The sequence below is a fragment of the Carcharhinus amblyrhynchos genome, chromosome 7 (genome assembly GCF_965287045.1).
Source record: "Carcharhinus amblyrhynchos chromosome 7, sCarAmb.v2.hapA, whole genome shotgun sequence".
NCBI classification, from domain to species: domain Eukaryota; kingdom Metazoa; phylum Chordata; class Chondrichthyes; order Carcharhiniformes; family Carcharhinidae; genus Carcharhinus; species Carcharhinus amblyrhynchos.
In genome coordinates this window covers 20,756,669-20,774,427 of record NC_137330.1, presented here as the reverse complement: position 1 = coordinate 20,774,427, position 17,759 = coordinate 20,756,669, and the positions used below count along the sequence as shown (strand labels likewise).

Genomic DNA, 17,759 nt, shown 5'->3' with positions numbered 1-17,759 from the left:
AGTCAATAGATTAGTAAATAAATGGTTTCTGTTAATTCATTCCAAACATGGATGAAATAATAAACTAGACATCAATTCTTACTTAATACTGGATCTATTGACAATGTGCACTCAGCGTTACAGAATGTCACTGTACTCTCTTTAAGATACTTAATCAACAAAGCCCTCCACTTGCATAGCCTTAACACTACAGTTAAGGGTCACTCATTTTCCAGAGCTCATTACAGCTTTCGTTCAAACATGGACAAAAGAGGTGAGGTGAGAGCGGCAGCCTTTGATATCAAGGCTGCATTCGACTGAGCGTGGCATCAAGAAGCCCTAGCGAAACTGGAATCAATGGTTATCAGGAGACAAACTCTCCACTAGTTGGAGTCATACCTGGTACATAGGGGGTTGGTTGTGGTTGTGAAGGGTCAGTAATCTCAGGTCTAGGACATCTCTGCAGGAGTCCCTCCGAGTACTGTCCTTGGCTCAACAATCTTCAGCAGTTTCTTCAACAACCTTCCCTCTGTCATAAGGTCAGAAGTGGGAATGTTTGCTGTTGATTGCAATATTCAGTACCATTCGTGACGACTCAGATGCTGAAGCAGTCAATGTTCAAATGCAACAAGATCTGGACAATATCCAGGCTTGGGCTGACAAGTGGCGAGTAACATACATGCCACACAAATACCAGGCAGTGACCATTACCAGTAAGAGACAATTTAACCACTGCCCCTTGACATTCAATGGTGTAACCATCACTGAGTCCCCCACTGTCAACATCCTTGGGGTTACCATGGACCAGAAACTCAACTGGACTCACCACATAAATACAGTGGCTACAAGAGCAGATCAGAGGCTACTGATCAGAGGATACTGTGGCGAGTAACTCACCAAAGCCTATCCACAAGGCACAAGCCAGGAGTAAGCTGGAATACTCCCACTTGCCTGGATGGGTGCAGCTCCAACAACACTCAAAAAGCTTGACACCATCCAGGACAAAGCAGCCCGCTTGATTGGCACCACATCTACAAACATTCAATCCCTCACCACCGACGCTCAGTAGCAGTAATGTGTACTACCTGAAGATGCACTGCAGCAATTCACCAAAGATCCTTAGACAGCACCTTCCAAACCCACGATTACTTGCATCTAGAAGCACAAAGGGAGCAGGTAAATGGTAATACCACCACCTGCAAGTTCTCCGAGCCACTCACCATCCTGACTTGGAAACATATCGCCGTTCCTTCACAGTTGTTGGGTCATAATCATGGAATTCCCTCCTTAATGGCATTGTGGGTCAACATGGACTGCAGCGATTCAAGAAGGCAACTCACCAGCACCTTCTCAAGGGCAACTAGGGATGGGCAATAAATGCTGACCAGTCAGCAATGCCAATGTCCCATGAATGAACAAAAAAAAAAGTTAATCTACACTTATAAAACTGTCATGATAGTCATTTTTCTGTTGCTTCATCTACATGGAAAAGATGAATAAAACTTCCAAGCTGAAGTTCAGTTTTCTTTACAGTATTTAAACCAAATTACAAAGGATCATAATGGGGAGCACAGTGGCACAGAAGTTAGCACTGCTGCCTCACAGTGCCAGGGACCCATGTTCGATTCCTGGCTTGGGTCCACTGTGTGGACTTTGCATGTTCTCCGCGAGTCTGTGTGGATTTACTCTGAGTGCTCCAGTTTCCCCCCACAGTCCAAATATATGTGGATTGGATGGATTAGCCACACTAAATTGTCCCTTAGTGTCAAGGGGACTAGCTGGAGTAAGTGCATGGGATTATGAGGATAGAGCTTGGGTCGATTGTGGTCAGTGCAGACGCGATTGGTTGAATGGCCTCCTTTTGCACTGTAGGGATTCTATTCTATTCTGTTCATAATTTTAGCACGGAAAACAGAGTTCATTCCATCCTATCAGTACTGGCTTCACATTAGAACTGTTTTCTCTCTTCCCTACAGCCAAATATATTTTTGCTATTTAATAGTCTCTCTAATTCCCTCTAAAGTAATGTGATGGTGAGTTTTCACAGAGGTTTTCCCAATCATCTGCTATAACTTGGACAAAAGAACTATGGAAAGTCCAGAGAATTCTTGCAAACAAAATTGTTCAGCGTAAATAGGTGAATATAATACAGTATTATAGTTTGGTATCAGCTTTGGCTCAATCCCCCTCCAGACTCCAATCCAGGTTAACAATCAATACAATATTGAGGCCCCACCTGTCCTTACCAGTGGATATAAAAGATCTTTCGGTACTATTTACAGAAGAACAGGAAATTCTTTGAGTGCCCTAGCCAATACTCATCCCATAACCAACAACTAAATCAGAATATCCAGTTGCTATCACATGGTGGGAGTTTGCTGTGTACAACTTGGCACTGAATCCAAAGAGTCAGCACTTATAATCACTATCAACACCCTTTGGATGACTTTTGACCAGAAACTGAATTGGACTAGCCATATAAACATTATGCCTACAAAAGCATGTCAGAGGCTAGGAACCCTGCAGTGAGAAACTGATCTCGTGACTCCTCAAAGCCTGTCCACAATATACATGGCACAAGTCAGGAGTGTAACGGAATACTCTCCCCTTGCCTAGATTAGTGCATTAGACGCAGCAGCCTACTTGATTAGCATCTCTTCCACAAACATACTCTCCCTCCACCACCAGGACACAGTGGTAGCAGTGTGTACCATCTACAAGATGCACTGCAGGAACTCACCAAATCTCCTTAGACAACACCTTCCAAACTTACGACCACTTTAGTGACTCTAAGTTAATTATCTTAGTCTGAAGAAACATTTGTCATGTTGGACTGATGACAAACAGTCTCTTTCGATGATAGTATAAGTAAATGTTTATTTGATTGCTAAGGCTTAGTCCTGTAACTTGTGTTTTATCGTTTCACTGCAGCTCACATTGCAAGCCCAGCTGATGAAGCAGACATGAGTCAAGTGAGCAAAGAGATCACTGCAACAGGGTCACCGATGGTGCTAAGTGGTATGTCAATCCCATTCCTCCAACTAATGGGCAAAAAACACACTACTTCATCATTAAAATATTGACCATCATAGCTGCAAAGTTTTATCCATGACACTTCACTGGGCATTACTTAATCAACCACATCAATGGTGTAGAAATCAGATCGGTACCAAAAACAGGCAAGTGCCAGGTGTCTGATGCAAGCAGCAATGAATGCTAATGCAGTCAAAAGATAATTTTTGTGCTGCCAGCTAATTGGCACTGCCAGGTAAATAGTGCTGGGGCATGTTCCTCACCACCTGGGGCTGTACTTATCTGTGCACCCCCTCATCACAATGGACATTTGTTATTGAAAAACCGGTTGTGACTCATGCCAGCATGACAACACATTGACTGGGTGGAACAAGGGCAGAAATGACTAGTAAGCTTGCTAATTAATTATAAAACATGCTTATCAGGCTTGTGCCCGTCCTGTTGTGAACCTGATTACATCATCAGAGGAGGGCAGGGAAGATCCCAAACTGAAACACACTGGCACAAATCCCATTTTTGGCCTCTCGCAAGATTTAACAGCCATTATGGGATTTATGCCAGAAGCTGGTGTGAATGCTAAATCGCAGTCATTGTCTTTGAGGTTCTAATGACTGAAGATGAATGATGGACAAACAATGGAAATTGTTGGGCACTGCATAACCTGTAAACATGTTTGCACACAATGATATGCAGCATGGAGGATGCCAGTACGGAAACTCAGCTATCATCAACCTCCCAGGCAGTAGCCACTGGGGAAACACTTCATCGGAGTACCAGGTTATGTAAATGGTCACACAAGACGGATACTAAGGTTTTTTCAAGATGATTTGGCATTATTTTTAAATAATTATGACATGATTGTTTGATTTGACTTTTTATTATTGTTACATGTATTAGTAAGAAGTCTCACAACACCAGGTTAAAATCAAATAGGTTTATTTGGAATCATGAGCGTTTGGAGCATTGTTCCTTCATCTGGTGATGAAGGAAAGCTGAAGATTCCAAATAAACCTGTTAGACTATAACCCGGTGCTATGAGACTTCTTACTGTGTCAACCCCAGTCCAATGCCACCATCTGCATATGTGTTTCTATGCAGTGAAAAGTTTTATTTCTTGCGCGCTATACAGACAAAGCTACCATACATATGGAAGGAAAGGAGAGAGTGCAGAATGTAGTGTTACGGTTATAGCTGGGGTGTAGAGAAAGGTCAACTTAATGCATCCGTTCAAATTTCTAATGGCAGCAGGGAAGAAGCTGTTTTTGAGTGGGATTGGTACATGTCCTCAGACTTCTATATCTTTTTCCTGATGGAAGAAGGTGGATGAGAGTATGTCTAGTCTGCATGAGGTCCTTGTTTACACTGGCTGCTTTTCCGAAGCAGCAGGAATGGGTGGGAGGCTGGTTTGAGTGATGGACTGGGCTTCATTCATGACCCATTGTAGTTTATTGCAGTCTTGGACAGAAAAGGAGCCATACCACGCTGTGATAAAACCAGAAGGAATGCTTTCTATGGTGTATTTGTAGAAGTTGGCGAGAGTTTGTGGTTTATTTGACAATGTGCTTTCTGTTCTGGATTTTGTGTTGGTATTTATCTTTGTTGTGAAGTGAGTAGCACATACAGTTGAACAGAATAAAGTTAATCATTTAGACAATGGAAATCAGTGGTAAGTATTGTCAGATGGTTGGGGCTTGGAGAAAAGGCTGGTTCAGTTGGATAGGTGCTCTGATGGTCTCGACTCTTATTTGCCTCTTCTTCCTCTTGGACTTGGATGATTTAAAATCTGATTCCTCACAATGGTGAAGTTGCGCAATATGCAACAGATGACCTGAAATCTGTTTAGGTAATGCTGCAAAACACATTGTTCTCTCAGTAATGTTTGTGGTGATAGCCCAGGTCTCATTGTAGACCAAATCTGCAATTGTGTACAGGTACCCAACTGGAGTCATGAGGTATGCTGGAGACAAATGCCTTTGTTGGTCAATAGCAGGGCTGTAAGTTGCTGGTCTAGTTGGTACAAAAGTTGCATAAAGGGCTAGTGCCAAATGACAGACCGATTGTAGGATAATAAGCACAGATCTGCCTGATATCCAAATCAGATCAGCAGGAGGCAGGTGGCAGGATCATGCAAAATTGATGACGTGGACAGCCACGGGCAATTCTCTCCATGTAATGGTGTACAGCTTAATTGGTGGCAGCAGCAACTGGCGTAACTCAGTGACAGCATTCTATGTGAAGCAAAGGCACTCTATGCATTGCTCCCCAGTCATGATGTGGGTATGCCGGCGTTGGACTGGCGTAAACACAGTAAAAAGTCTGACAACACCAGGTTTTAGTCCAAACTATTTATTTGATAATATACTCGCAAGCTTTCGGGTTAGCCCCTTCGTCAGGTGAATGCCAGAACTCTCCATTCACCTGACGAAGGGGCTAACCCGAAAGCTTGCGAGTATATTATCAAATAAATAGGTTGGACTAAAACCTGGTGTTGTCAGACTTTTTACTGTGTTTGCTCCCCAGTGACATTCATCCAAGTCCACAGTGGATATGGAGTCCTGTTCAATTCCTCTACTCTAACTACTGCTTCTCCTATTTTTTGTACTGTCTTTCTCCCACTTCATCCCCCAGTCCCAAAGGCAGCCCCATGAGATCATTTAATCTCTGAAGTCAAAATCTCTCCGTGAGGCAAAATGCAACAAATGTGCAGGAGCAGAATAAAAAAATTGTGTAGCCAAATGAACTTTGCAGTGATACCAAAAACACCAAGCGATCAAACAGTGAAGTAGTAAACTCACAACTAACCTGTAAATTACAACATGATTCCTTTCAATAATGCTGCTCAGTGATCCATCAGGCCAATTAAAGCATGTTATGCTGAACAAGGTCAGCAGGTGATGAGTGAAACTTTGGGGCAGTCAAAAATTGGTAATGGGAAAATGAGAGCTTAGCACAGCCTCTTCTGCCAAAATGGCAGGCAGTGAAGCACCTGCAATTGTGTGTCTGTACTTATTGTCTGCCTGCCATATTGAGGACATCATAAACTGATTAGCTCCTGAAAAACAATGCGTGCAGATGAATTTCTAGGCTAATATGCTTACTGATAATGCATTTCCATTTTATAATGGGGAATGCGAGTTTCATCCATGGTTACTTTCTTAGTATTGGCTGAGAGACAAAAATGTAGAATTCAGATTAAAATAGGAAATACTATCTTGCAAAAAAATAATTTAAAATACATTGACAATAAATAAATGAATTTAAGTATTTATTTTTTATTATGTTACAGAGCCATTGCAGCAATCTAAAATGCCATTAACAATTGTCTTGTTTTATCGATTTAATACATTTATACTCATACAAGTTAGAGCAAAAATTATCAATTTGCTGTGGACGTGGAATAATGGTTGTATGGAAATGATTACATGATTCTAATCTCATTGTGAGATTCAAATAATGTCATAAACCACCAGAGAAATTTATATCTGTTAACTTGAGCCTCCTTAGGGAGATTACCACTCCGAAATCGCTCCAAAATTTCTTTAAATAAAATCAAGTTGTTTCCATGTGGTTCTCACAGATAGGCTGGGGTCTAGAATATGGGTCAGGATATTAGCTGCTAATCTGTCTCATCCCTTAAAGTACTGCTCAAGACTCCCTGTGAGGAAGTGATCTAAATAAGCAGATTCAGATAATTTGAGCTGCTGGTAAACTCCTAGGATGGCTTGGAGGGAGTGTAGTCTGTGGGGGGAAGAGGAGGGATGGTCATTGAACTGCTTTTAAGTTTCAGGCATCAGATCAGAAGAATTCTACATGAAATGATTAATACGGATTGTGACAATTGATAGTGCAACAGCTGCATTGTGATGGATATGTACAAGATTAAGTTTTATGTCTGCACATCTCTGTGGGATAGTGGATTGTGAGATTTATTCCACTTTGCATCTGATATTTTCACTTGTACAGTAGTAAGCATTGTGGCAGATGACAGGTTGTATATTCTACCTTGTTGATCCACGATTACACCTACATTGAAAGTTTAACAATACTTCTGCTTCTTCTCGTGACCAAGTCCTCCAAGGGTGTACTCAGGCCACCACTCACTCCATCCATACTTTCCTTGACCCCAGTCTCACTGAAAATAAATTTGTAGTTTGGTCTCCCATCGCTCTGAAACAACACTAGGTTTACCTTCGCCATGAAACTCACCTTGGTCCTTTGTCCATTAAAACCCAATTGCGAGGCAAATGTCTTTCCATGGCTGTTGGTTCACTGACATTGTCAACAGCAACCTTGATAACTGGAATCCTCCCCTTCAAATCTGCCAACATCTTGATGTTCTCAAAAGATCAACTCTTAAATCCTGCCGCCATTTCCATCTACAGCACTATCTCCAGTATTTATTGAACCTATTGATTTAGAATTTCAATAGGGATGTAAAAGGGCACCTGAGCATCCATGTACATGTTCCACACTGGAAATCCTCTTCCTAGCATATTGGTAAAGATACATGTTTAGATGTCCAGGGTCCATGTCTGGAACAGGCTATAAGTACTTTGCGTATACAAACAAGAGGGCCTAACATTTGTTTTGGGACCCTTTTACCAAACCTTTTAGGACTGACCACTGTAAGCGTGGTGTGGTCAGTATCCTCAGGCCCGTGCAAACAACCAAAAGATAGCTTTACTCTTAGAACATAGAACATAGAACATTACAGCACAGAACAGGCCCTTCAGCCCACGATGTTGCGCCGACCAATTAAAAAAGCAATGACTCTCTAACCTAAACCAATCCCTTTCCATCCATAAATCTATCCACGGATCTCTTAAACGCCCCCAAACTAGGCGCATCTACAACTGCAGCAGGCAGGGCATTCCAATCCCTCACCACCCTCTGGGTAAAGAACCTACCCCTGACATCCGTCCTATAACTACCCCCCCTTAATTTAAAGCAATGCCCCCTCGTGCTAGCTTTCTCCATCCGAGGAAAAAGGCTATCACTGTCCACCCTATCTAAACCTCTAATCATCTTGTATGTTTCAATAAGGTCCCCTCTTAGCCCCCTTCTTTCTAACGAAAACAACCTCAAATCCCTCAGTCTCTCCTCATAGGACCTTCCCTCCATACCAGGAGGGAACCTATTTCTTTACTTGTTGTGGAACCGAGTGAAACACCAGTACCTCTGGTTCCATATTAAATTCTCAGGTTGCTCCTGATTGCCACCTAACTCAATTGCCTCTACTTGCACCCTCCGCACTCCACACTGTGCTTAGGCCAGAGTCTGAGCTAACTATTAGGCATTCTTCCCAGGACTGGTGAGCAGCCTCTGGAACTGTGGCCATGAGCTCTCCTATCTCACCAGGGAATAAACAATCGAGAACTGGTGAATTAGTTCTGCATGATTTGGCCTCATCACATAAACAGCATGCGCTAGACTATATTCACATGGACACAATCTAATTTATGGGCTGTTTTCTCTATCCCGATCTCCGCTTATTTCTCATATCATTCCATGTCTGGTTTCTCCTGAGCCCACAGTTTTTAGATTGCCCTGGTCAAAGTACCCAGTTTCAATCTGAGTAAGTATGTCTACGCAGCTTTATCTAACGACAGACCAGTCTGCTGTAGGGAGGCTGTCTCCACTAAGCAGGCAGCCTCTGCATGAAGCAGGAAGGCACTCTGCTACTGGCTGCGAATTCACCTTGAATTGGGGGCTGACTGTCTCTATGGTTGGAGCAGCTGAACTGCATTCCTGCGTGTCCTGGGAAATGTCCTCGGCAGTGGGAGTGCATTGGGGAGTTGGTCCGATGAGGTTTCTACCTGTTTTCCCAACCCTCTAGCTCCAAGCCTGCCACCATGGGAAAACTCAATCCCATGTCCTTTGCAGCTAGCACAACTAGATACTTTTTTTTGTCTGCCTGCTGTATGGTGTCAAAACACAGATATACCAGAATCATAGACCCCTACAGTGCAGAAAGAGGCCCTTTGGCCCATCGAGTCTGCACCAAACACAATCCCACCCAGGGCCTAGCCCCATATCCCTACATATTTTAGCCACTATTTCCTCTAACCTATACATCCCAGGACACTAAGGGGCAATTTCTTAGCATGGCCAATCAACCTAAGCTGCACATCTTTGGACTGTGGGAGGAAACTGGAAGAAACCCACGCAGACACAAGGAGAATGTGCAAATTCCACACAGACAGTGACAGAACTCTCTTGAACATTACACTAGCCAGCCCAAAACCTGTTTACCTTTCAACATTTACCCCATGTAGCCTTTTGTAACCTGCAATTTCACTCTACATACCCCACTTTTGATAACTGGCAGGATCTAGGCAGTCAACTCTTTAAGCACAAAGCCTATCTCCCCAATCCAATGGCTTCTTTAAACATGATTCTCTAATCATACCATTCAACTGGAGGTCAGTTTAGCTCAGGTGGTTAGACAGCTGGTTATTGATGTAGAATGACACCAATAGCGTAGGGTCAATTCCTGTGTCGGCTGAGGTTATTCTTGAAGGCCTTACCTTCTCAACCCTTGCCTGATGTAGTGGTGATCCTAGGGTTAAATCACCACCAGTCAGTTCTTCCCTCTCAAAGGGGAGGGCAGCCTCTGGGACTATGATGACTTCATCTCCTCTTTTAATGCCACTAGATAAGCACAATATTAATCTGCTATTGCTGGCTTTGTGGAGAATTCACCACCTGCTCTACCACAGCTTCTCTTTCCATTGAAATGAAGGTTTCCACCAATGGCAAAGTTAAAATCACTTTAATTTGATTCAGCAGTTGTGAGGTTTTATTGTCAGGGTTGATTGTACAAACTTAAAATATTAGATGGAGCCTTAATGCACAATTCTAGAACTGCAGGCTATAAGTGAAGATATTCTCCAGCTCTGAGAAAGGTTCAGAAAGAAGTTACAAACTTTGGAAGATCTCTCAGGAACAGTGCTGTATCCTTACTGGTCTGTCTTAACATGTAACAATTTAACGTAGATCTTTGAAAATAACCCACATGATGATGCCAGTCAGTGAAAACTGATACCTATCATTATAGTTAATCAAAATGACAGCCAACCACTCTCATACAAGCTACTATTTGAAATTGAACCTTACAGATCAAAGCCAGGGAGTACATCTGACTTGAAGATTTAAGTGGTAGGACATAACCCACATCTAAATTATTCTCGAATCACAAACAATCTCAAACAGCATTTGTGTTGTTTAAATAGCATTAGAGGCTATCACTTTCCTTCTCTGAGTGGGAATCCAAAGTAAAGGATATTTATTAGCACAAAGCAAAGTACTGTAGATGCAGAAAACCTGACATTAAAAACAGAAAATGATTGAAATTCAATGCAGGTCTGGCAGCATCTATGGAGACAGAGAAATTGGGCTAACATTTCACATTGATAAGTTATAATGAAAGGATGATTAACTGAAATGTTGGGGGGAATTTCCCAGGGAAGTTTTAGCAGGTTTGGTTGCGTGCAGGGAGTGAAATCCCTTAAAGATGATGTGCCAGGATCCCAACCTCATTGTACTTTTTTCAGGTTTCAACAGGATATTTTACAGGTGAGCAAGGAACTCTCCCCCTCATAATAAAGATACTCAAATAGCTGCATTGTGTTCTAACCAAGAATTCTGGATTTACCAGCCAGTTTATTACCCGAGCTATCAGCAAATTGCCAGGGTCAAACAGACACAGTGAGAAGAGCTTCTTCGGTGAAACTGACAGATTAGTGAAACTGAAGAGCTAAAGCCAAGACCAAGCTGCGGCTCACAGTTTTCCCTCTCATGGAGTGCTTCAATGCCTAACAGGTTATTGGCAACTTCCTGGATGTCAGTTCACTTGTCTTGCACTTTGTTCACCTTCACTTCCCTCCTATCAACCCTCGCCATGGCATGGGAGCAGTTTACTCATCTCTACCTTAACCTCTGAGAAGGGACAAAAGGGGCAACATCTCCAACATCAACAGCAACAGAAGGAGCAATTTTTAATGGTTATAACACAGAAACATACCGTTTAGCTAAGCAACCTGTGCTGACATTTACTCTTCACACAATTCAATAATCCTAATCACATTAAACTGCCATGTCCTCATCTCTCTTTTGCCTACATCAGGATGTTAACCATGCCACAGTGGACAGTATTCTAGCCTCTGAGTCTCTGGGTTCAAGTCCCACTCTCAGAATTTGAGCACAGAAATCAAGGCCAGCACTTGCTGTTCAGTACTGAGGGATTGCATTGCTGCCTTTTGGATCAGGTTTTAAACAGTGTTCTCATCTGACTTGATTGATTGGATTTCATGGTGCTATTTCGAAGAAGAATCATAGAATCCCTACAGTGCTGAAGGAGGCCATTCAGCCCATCAAGTTTGCACCAACCACAATCCCAACTAGACCCTATCCCCATAACCCCATATATTTCTAATCCCCTGATACTAAGGGGCAATTTAACATGGCCAATCTACCTAAACTGCACAACTTCAGACTGAAGGGAAGTAGAATTATTCCTGGTTGATCCCCTCAGTCAGCTTCACAAAAATAGATTGTCTGGTCATGATTAATTTGCTGTTTGTGGGGATATACTGTGTACAAAGTTGCTGCTGTTTTTCCGACATTACAACCATGACTACACTTCAAACATGCTTCACTGGCTGTGATGTGCTTTGAAATGTCAGCTGGGAAGTGTTATGTGAATGCAAGACTTTCTTTCTTTTTCATCCGCTTCTCCATCCAATCTTGAATTTTGTCTTGGCTGGATTAGCAATACTAACCCTGGAAGTGAATTCCACTCCCTGACAACTTTGTGAAAAGAAGTTCCTAGAATTTCTGTTCCAAATCTTTTACATTTGAACATGTATCTATGTTCCCTCAATCGCTCCCCTTTAGCTACTAGAAATAACTTGTCCCTAGCCACCCTGCCTTAGAATTCTAAACAATTATGTCAAATATTTAGACATATTTGTATTTCCACATACCAAGCAGTAACGCTGGTGAATCTGCATTGTCATTTTGAACATTTGGTGTCCATGTGTTAAAAGAGCCCCAGGAGACTGAGGGAATTTCCCACAAACCAGAAACAAATGGACATTTACTGGAGCAGTTTCTCAGACAGGCGAAATATCCTGGCAAGGACAAAACTGTTTACTTCTGTGGCAAGATCAGGATGTGCCAATGTGGCAATGAGGAATTATTTTTATACATTTCACAGAATGTTATGGAGCTCAAAAACTGCAATATATTTTTCTTTCAAATGCTTTATTGACAGAAGAATTGACCAGAATATCAGACCCACCCAGTTCATGGGGAAGGTAAGGACAGGCGGAAATGCTGAAGAACAGAATTTCATATTCTGCAGGGATTCATCACAATTAGCACAGCGAGGAAACATCAGTCTCCCATTTGGAATTGGGGATGCATTTGCTGACTTAAAATATTTCCCTTTGATATTCATGGTTTTCTAAAGCAAACTTTTTATCAAACTCCAGAGTGATGCCAAGCGTGTCAAAACTTAAAGATTGGAACTTCTGAATCTTGGTGGAATGGTGGCACAGTGGTAGCACTGCTGCCTCACAGCACCAGGGACCTGGGTTCAATTCCAGCCTTGAATGATTATCTGTCTGGCGTTTACACATTCTCCCCTTGTCTGCTTGCATTTCCTCCCAGGTGCTCCGGTTTCCTGCCACACTCCAAAGATGTGCAGATTAGGTCATTTGGCCATGATCAATGTGTGAGGTCATGAGGATAGGACAGGGGGAGTGAGCATTGGTAGTGTTTTCTTGGAGGGCTGAATAGTTCGATGGGCCAACTGGCCTCCTTCTGTAAGGATTCAATGGACTTGAATCACACTAACTTGAGAAGAAATAAGCAGAGTTGCAAAGTCACGGCAGAATAATTTAATTTTTTCCAAGTCATAGAATTTGATCTGCGTTACTGCAGTTAGCAGCTTCCTTAATTAATTAAAAACTAAATAGCAGTGGGTAAAGCTTGGCGTTTCCAATGAAGTCACTTAGAAATAAAATATGTAAATGAAACTTAATATTGCGATGTATAAAATGACTTGTGTCAATACTACCATTGCACATTGGGGTTGTGCTTCATTAGGATCAACGTTCGTATGTACCACTAAACTTTGTGCGATTTCAGCATCACCAATAACCATCCTCCCACTCACTCCACCCACGCTTCAAGTTTTAACATTGCTAGCCTTGTATTCAAATCCTTCCTTCATTTCTATAGCATCCTTTAGTTTACAATCTTTTAAGAACACTGAAATCCTCCAATTCTTGACTTCACCACATCTCATAATCAAATGTCCTGGTGGCTATTTCCTGTATGCCTTCTACAAAGTACGTTGCTTCTTTTTTTATGTTAAAAGGGCTTTTATAAGTTATAAGCTATGGCTTTTCTGAACAGAATAACTACTTCCCCTCCCCCATCCCCACCCCTCTCATTTTTCAGCCCTTATTACAGATAAGCAACTTCAGGCCATTTTGTACACTCCAAAGCCAATTTCTAATCCTAACCATGTTTTTTAAATTGGTTCAACTTTCCAAAGCCAAAATTTTGGATCATTGAAATCAGAAACATTAAGTATTTCAATCTGACCACCCAGACCACATCTGAAGCAAAATCCAAAGCCAAAGACCTGAAACCGAATCCTAGTATTTCCTAGTATATCCTGTATTCCTTGAAAACAGAATGAAGACACATACCCAAGGGACAACTTGAACCAATTTTAATGTGGATGGAAAAGTCAGCTTAACTGTTGCATGCCAATTAATTTCTTAAAACTCTTCTCTCTGTCTGCAACAGCTCACAACAGAAAACCATATCACTTCTAACCAGCTGCAATAAAAAGCTGCACAGCAAGACCTGTTCTCAATATTCACATTAGTTACAGTCCACAATTAAATCCAATTCCTACTGGAGCAAAATAGCAGTAAAGATGGCTGGACAGTTTAATTAAAGACTTTTGGGAAGTCTCTTCGGGTATCATTGTCCAGATTGGCAACACTGAATTGCAGCATGATGCTGTGCAGAGGGACCTGGGTGTCCTTGTGCAGAAATCTCAAGGAGTTGGTTTGCAGGTACAGCAAGTAATTAAGAAAGCAAATGGAATTTTGTCCTTTATTGCTAGAGGGATGTAATTTAAAATGTGAGGTTATGTTGCAGCTAAGTTGTCAAAGGTGCTGGTGAGGCCACACCTGGCATACTGTGTACAGTTTTTGTTTCCTTACTTGAGAAAGGATATACTGACACTGGAGGGGCTGCAGAGCAGATTCACTAGGTTGATTCCGGAGTTGAGGGGGTTGGCTTTTGAGGAGAGACGGAATAGAGTACCCATTGGAATTCAGAAGAATGAGGGGAGATCTTATAGAAACATATAAGATTAAGAAGGGAATAGATAAGATAGGAGCAGGGAAGTTGTTTCCATTGGCGGGTGAAACTAGATCTAGGGGGCATCACATCAAGATAAGGGAAAGCAGATTTAGGACAGTTGAGGAAGAACTTCTTTGCACGAAGGGCTGTGAATCTGTGGTTTTCCCTGCCCAGTGAAGCAGTTGAGGCTACCTCATTGAACATTTTTAAGGCAAAGATAGATAACCTTTTGAAGAGTAAAGGAATTAAGGGTTATGGTGAGCAGGCAGGTAAGTGGAGCTAAGTCCACGAAAAGATCAACCATGATCTTATTCAATGGCAGAATGGGTTCGAGGGGCCAGGTGGCCTACTGCTGCTCCAAGTTCTTATGTTCTTATTAAGACTTGGAGACACATCTTATGATAGGATTTGGCACAGTTCAAAACCATGCACATTAATAGGAGTTCATGATACAAAGAACAAAGAACAACCCAGCACGGGAAACAGGCCCTTCGGCCCAACAAGCCCGCGCCGCCGCATCACCCTACACCTATTCTACCCTGCGTGTCTACGAATAGAACCCCTGACTTAGCCAGATTCAGGGGAGAATAGTGTCAATTTGGTAAAACCAATCAGCCTAAGAGCACATCTTTGGGGTGTGGGAGGAAACCGGAGCGCCCGGAGGAAACCCACGCATCCACAGGGAGAATGCACAAACTCCCACAGACACAGGCCCAAATCCATGTATCTGCACAGCTAGCAGTGATAGTCACCGAGCTGTTGCGGCGCCCGGCTACCGGTCCAGGATCAAGCACACACACCGACACGAAGTACTAGGCCACTCCCGGAACCTCCAAGAGTAGCCCACACACGACCCACCGTGTGCATGCCCCTCGTTTGACAACGAGGTGGACCTCCACCTGCGGAATAAAAGACAAAAACGTTAATCACAAGCCTGCCTTTCCGGTCTCTCCCGAGGTTCTAACCCTTATTTAATAACCCCTACCATAACCCTCCATCCTCGTTTCACTCATGTGCCTATCTAACTGAACCTTAAACGAGTCCAACGTTCCCGCCTCCACCACCCTACTCGGTAGCACGTTCCATACCCCCACAACTCTCTGCGTAAAGAACCTTCCTCTCATATCCAAATTATACCTCTCCCCCCTCACCCTTAAATCATGTCCTCTTGTATTTGTAACCAATGTAGGGAGCGGTCTCTCACTATTGACTCTGTCTATTCCCTTCAGTATCTTATATACCTCTATCATGTCCCCCCTCAATCTCTGTCTTTCCAAGGAGAATGATGTTAGTTTTTTTTACATGTTGCTCTGGGATATCCTCCCCCTGTTTCTTGGTCTTTCTACCTCACTTTCCTCATTTAAGACACTTTGTAAAACCTACCTCTGTGATCAAACTTTTGGTCATCTGATGTAATGTCTCCTGATGCGACTCAGTGTCATATTTTGTTTTATAATTCTCATGTGAAGCACCTTGAGATGTTATGTTAAAGATGCTATAGAAATATATGGCGAAAATCTCCAACCTTGTCCGTGGTTGAGATTCTCCAGCGCTGCTGCAGCAAATGAAGTTTTGGCTGAGTGCCAAATTCTCCGTTCTCGTTGGCAGCAGGGCAACCATAGATGAGATCTGAGAATCCTGCTCATAAGTTGTGATTGTTAATGCAAGTTGTGTATCATACCATTAAAGAGATGGGGCCCATGTCTCTGTCTCTGTGATGTTGGGAGAGTGAGAAAGCTTTCACGTTTGCACCAGGAGCACCAGCACTACAGCAGTTGCAGCTCAATATTCTGGGTCAATTCAAATTGGCCTTTTGTCTACATTTTTTTTAAACAGTGGCGTCACATTTGCTGCTTTCCAACCTGTGGGAACCACCCCCGAGTCTAGCGAATTTTGGTAAATTACCACTAGTGTATTTGTTATTTTTCCTGCCATCTCTTTTAGTACCCTGGGGTGCATTCCATTAGGACCAGGAGACTTGTCTACCTTTTGCCTCAGTAACTTGCCCAACATTACCGCTTTCGTGATAATGATAGTTTCTAGGTTCTCACCTGCCATGGTCTTCCTGTCATCAATTTTTGGCATGTTATTTGTGTCTCCCACTGTGAAGACCGACACAAAATACCTGTTCAATGCCTCAGCCATTTTCTCATTTCCAGTTATTACATCCCCCTTCTCGTCCTCTAAAGGACCAATGTTTACTTTTATATATTTTATGTTTTTATATATTCATATTTTATATATTTCTCACTAACAAGTCTAAACTGTTTAATCCAAAACAGAATGGATGTGACATTTCTAGCCATAGGGCTTTTTTTGTCTCTCTCTCTCTCTCTTTCTCTGCCAGAAACTGCCAAGATCAAGTATTTTTCTTGTAGTTACTCAGCTGTATGCTCTTGCAACCTTGCAAGGAAATAATAGTGCTTTTTATCAATCAACATCCCACAAAAACAAACGCTAAGGCAAAGCAAATGTTAAGGGAAGATGGTAGTGTGGCGGTAATGTCACTAGACCAGCAGAGGTTCGAGCTGTTGGCCAGTAGGTTTGTGTTCAAATCTCACTATGACATTGGTGAAAATTAATAAATTCAATTAATTAACAAAATATGGAATGTGCTGTTTTCAGTAATGGTGGCAATAATATCATCATTAATGATTCTGCCTTCCTTACCTGCTTTGGTCAACATATGACTCCAGGTCCACAGTAACATGGCTGACTCTTAACTGCCCAGCGAAATGGCCTAGCAAGCCACTCAGTTCTCAGGGACAATAGGGGATGGGCAACAAATGCTGACCTTGCCAGTGACACCAACATCCCATGAAATAATTTTTAAAAAACCTTGTTGCAATGAGGGCACAGTCAGTTTATTCAATGGAAATTCAAAATGAAGTAAACTTTATGTAACTATGAAGTGACGATTAAATGCTTATCACAGGCTTTCTTAAAATAAAAGCAATTAACTCCAATTTCTGACATTGAATGGAAATATTCATTGAGCCCTTTTCAAAATAAAAGCAGAGAAACATTACTAACAGAGATTTTGTAAGTTTCCCCTTCAAGCCACTCGCCATTCTTGACTTGGAAATGTATCAGCATTCCTTTACCGTCGCTGGGTCAAAATCTTGGAACCCCCCCCTGCCCCCCAAGCCATTCTCCACCCCACCCTCCCCCAGCCAACATTACCCACACCAGAGGAACTGCAGTAGTCCATGAAGGCAGTGCACCATTACCTTCTCAAGGGCAATTAGGGAGGGGGAATAAAAGCTGGGTTAGCCGGTGAAGCCCACATTCCTTGAATGAATGAAAAACCATTGAAATTTGGAACAAGTGCTTTAAGGCTTGACCATGTCTCATTACAA

At 42.3% G+C, this 17,759-nt stretch overlaps 1 protein-coding gene across 1 annotated transcript in view; it reads left to right on the top strand.

Moving 5' to 3' along the window:
• gfral (GDNF family receptor alpha like) overlaps positions 1 to 17,759 on the top strand; it is a 132,949-nt gene that overhangs the window by 104,142 nt on the left and 11,048 nt on the right. Inside the window, exon 10 of the mRNA XM_080193172.1 lies at positions 2,911 to 2,997. Within this exon, the coding sequence (XP_080049298.1) occupies positions 2,911 to 2,997 (87 nt within the window). The remainder of the gene's footprint in view (positions 1 to 2,910; positions 2,998 to 17,759) is intronic.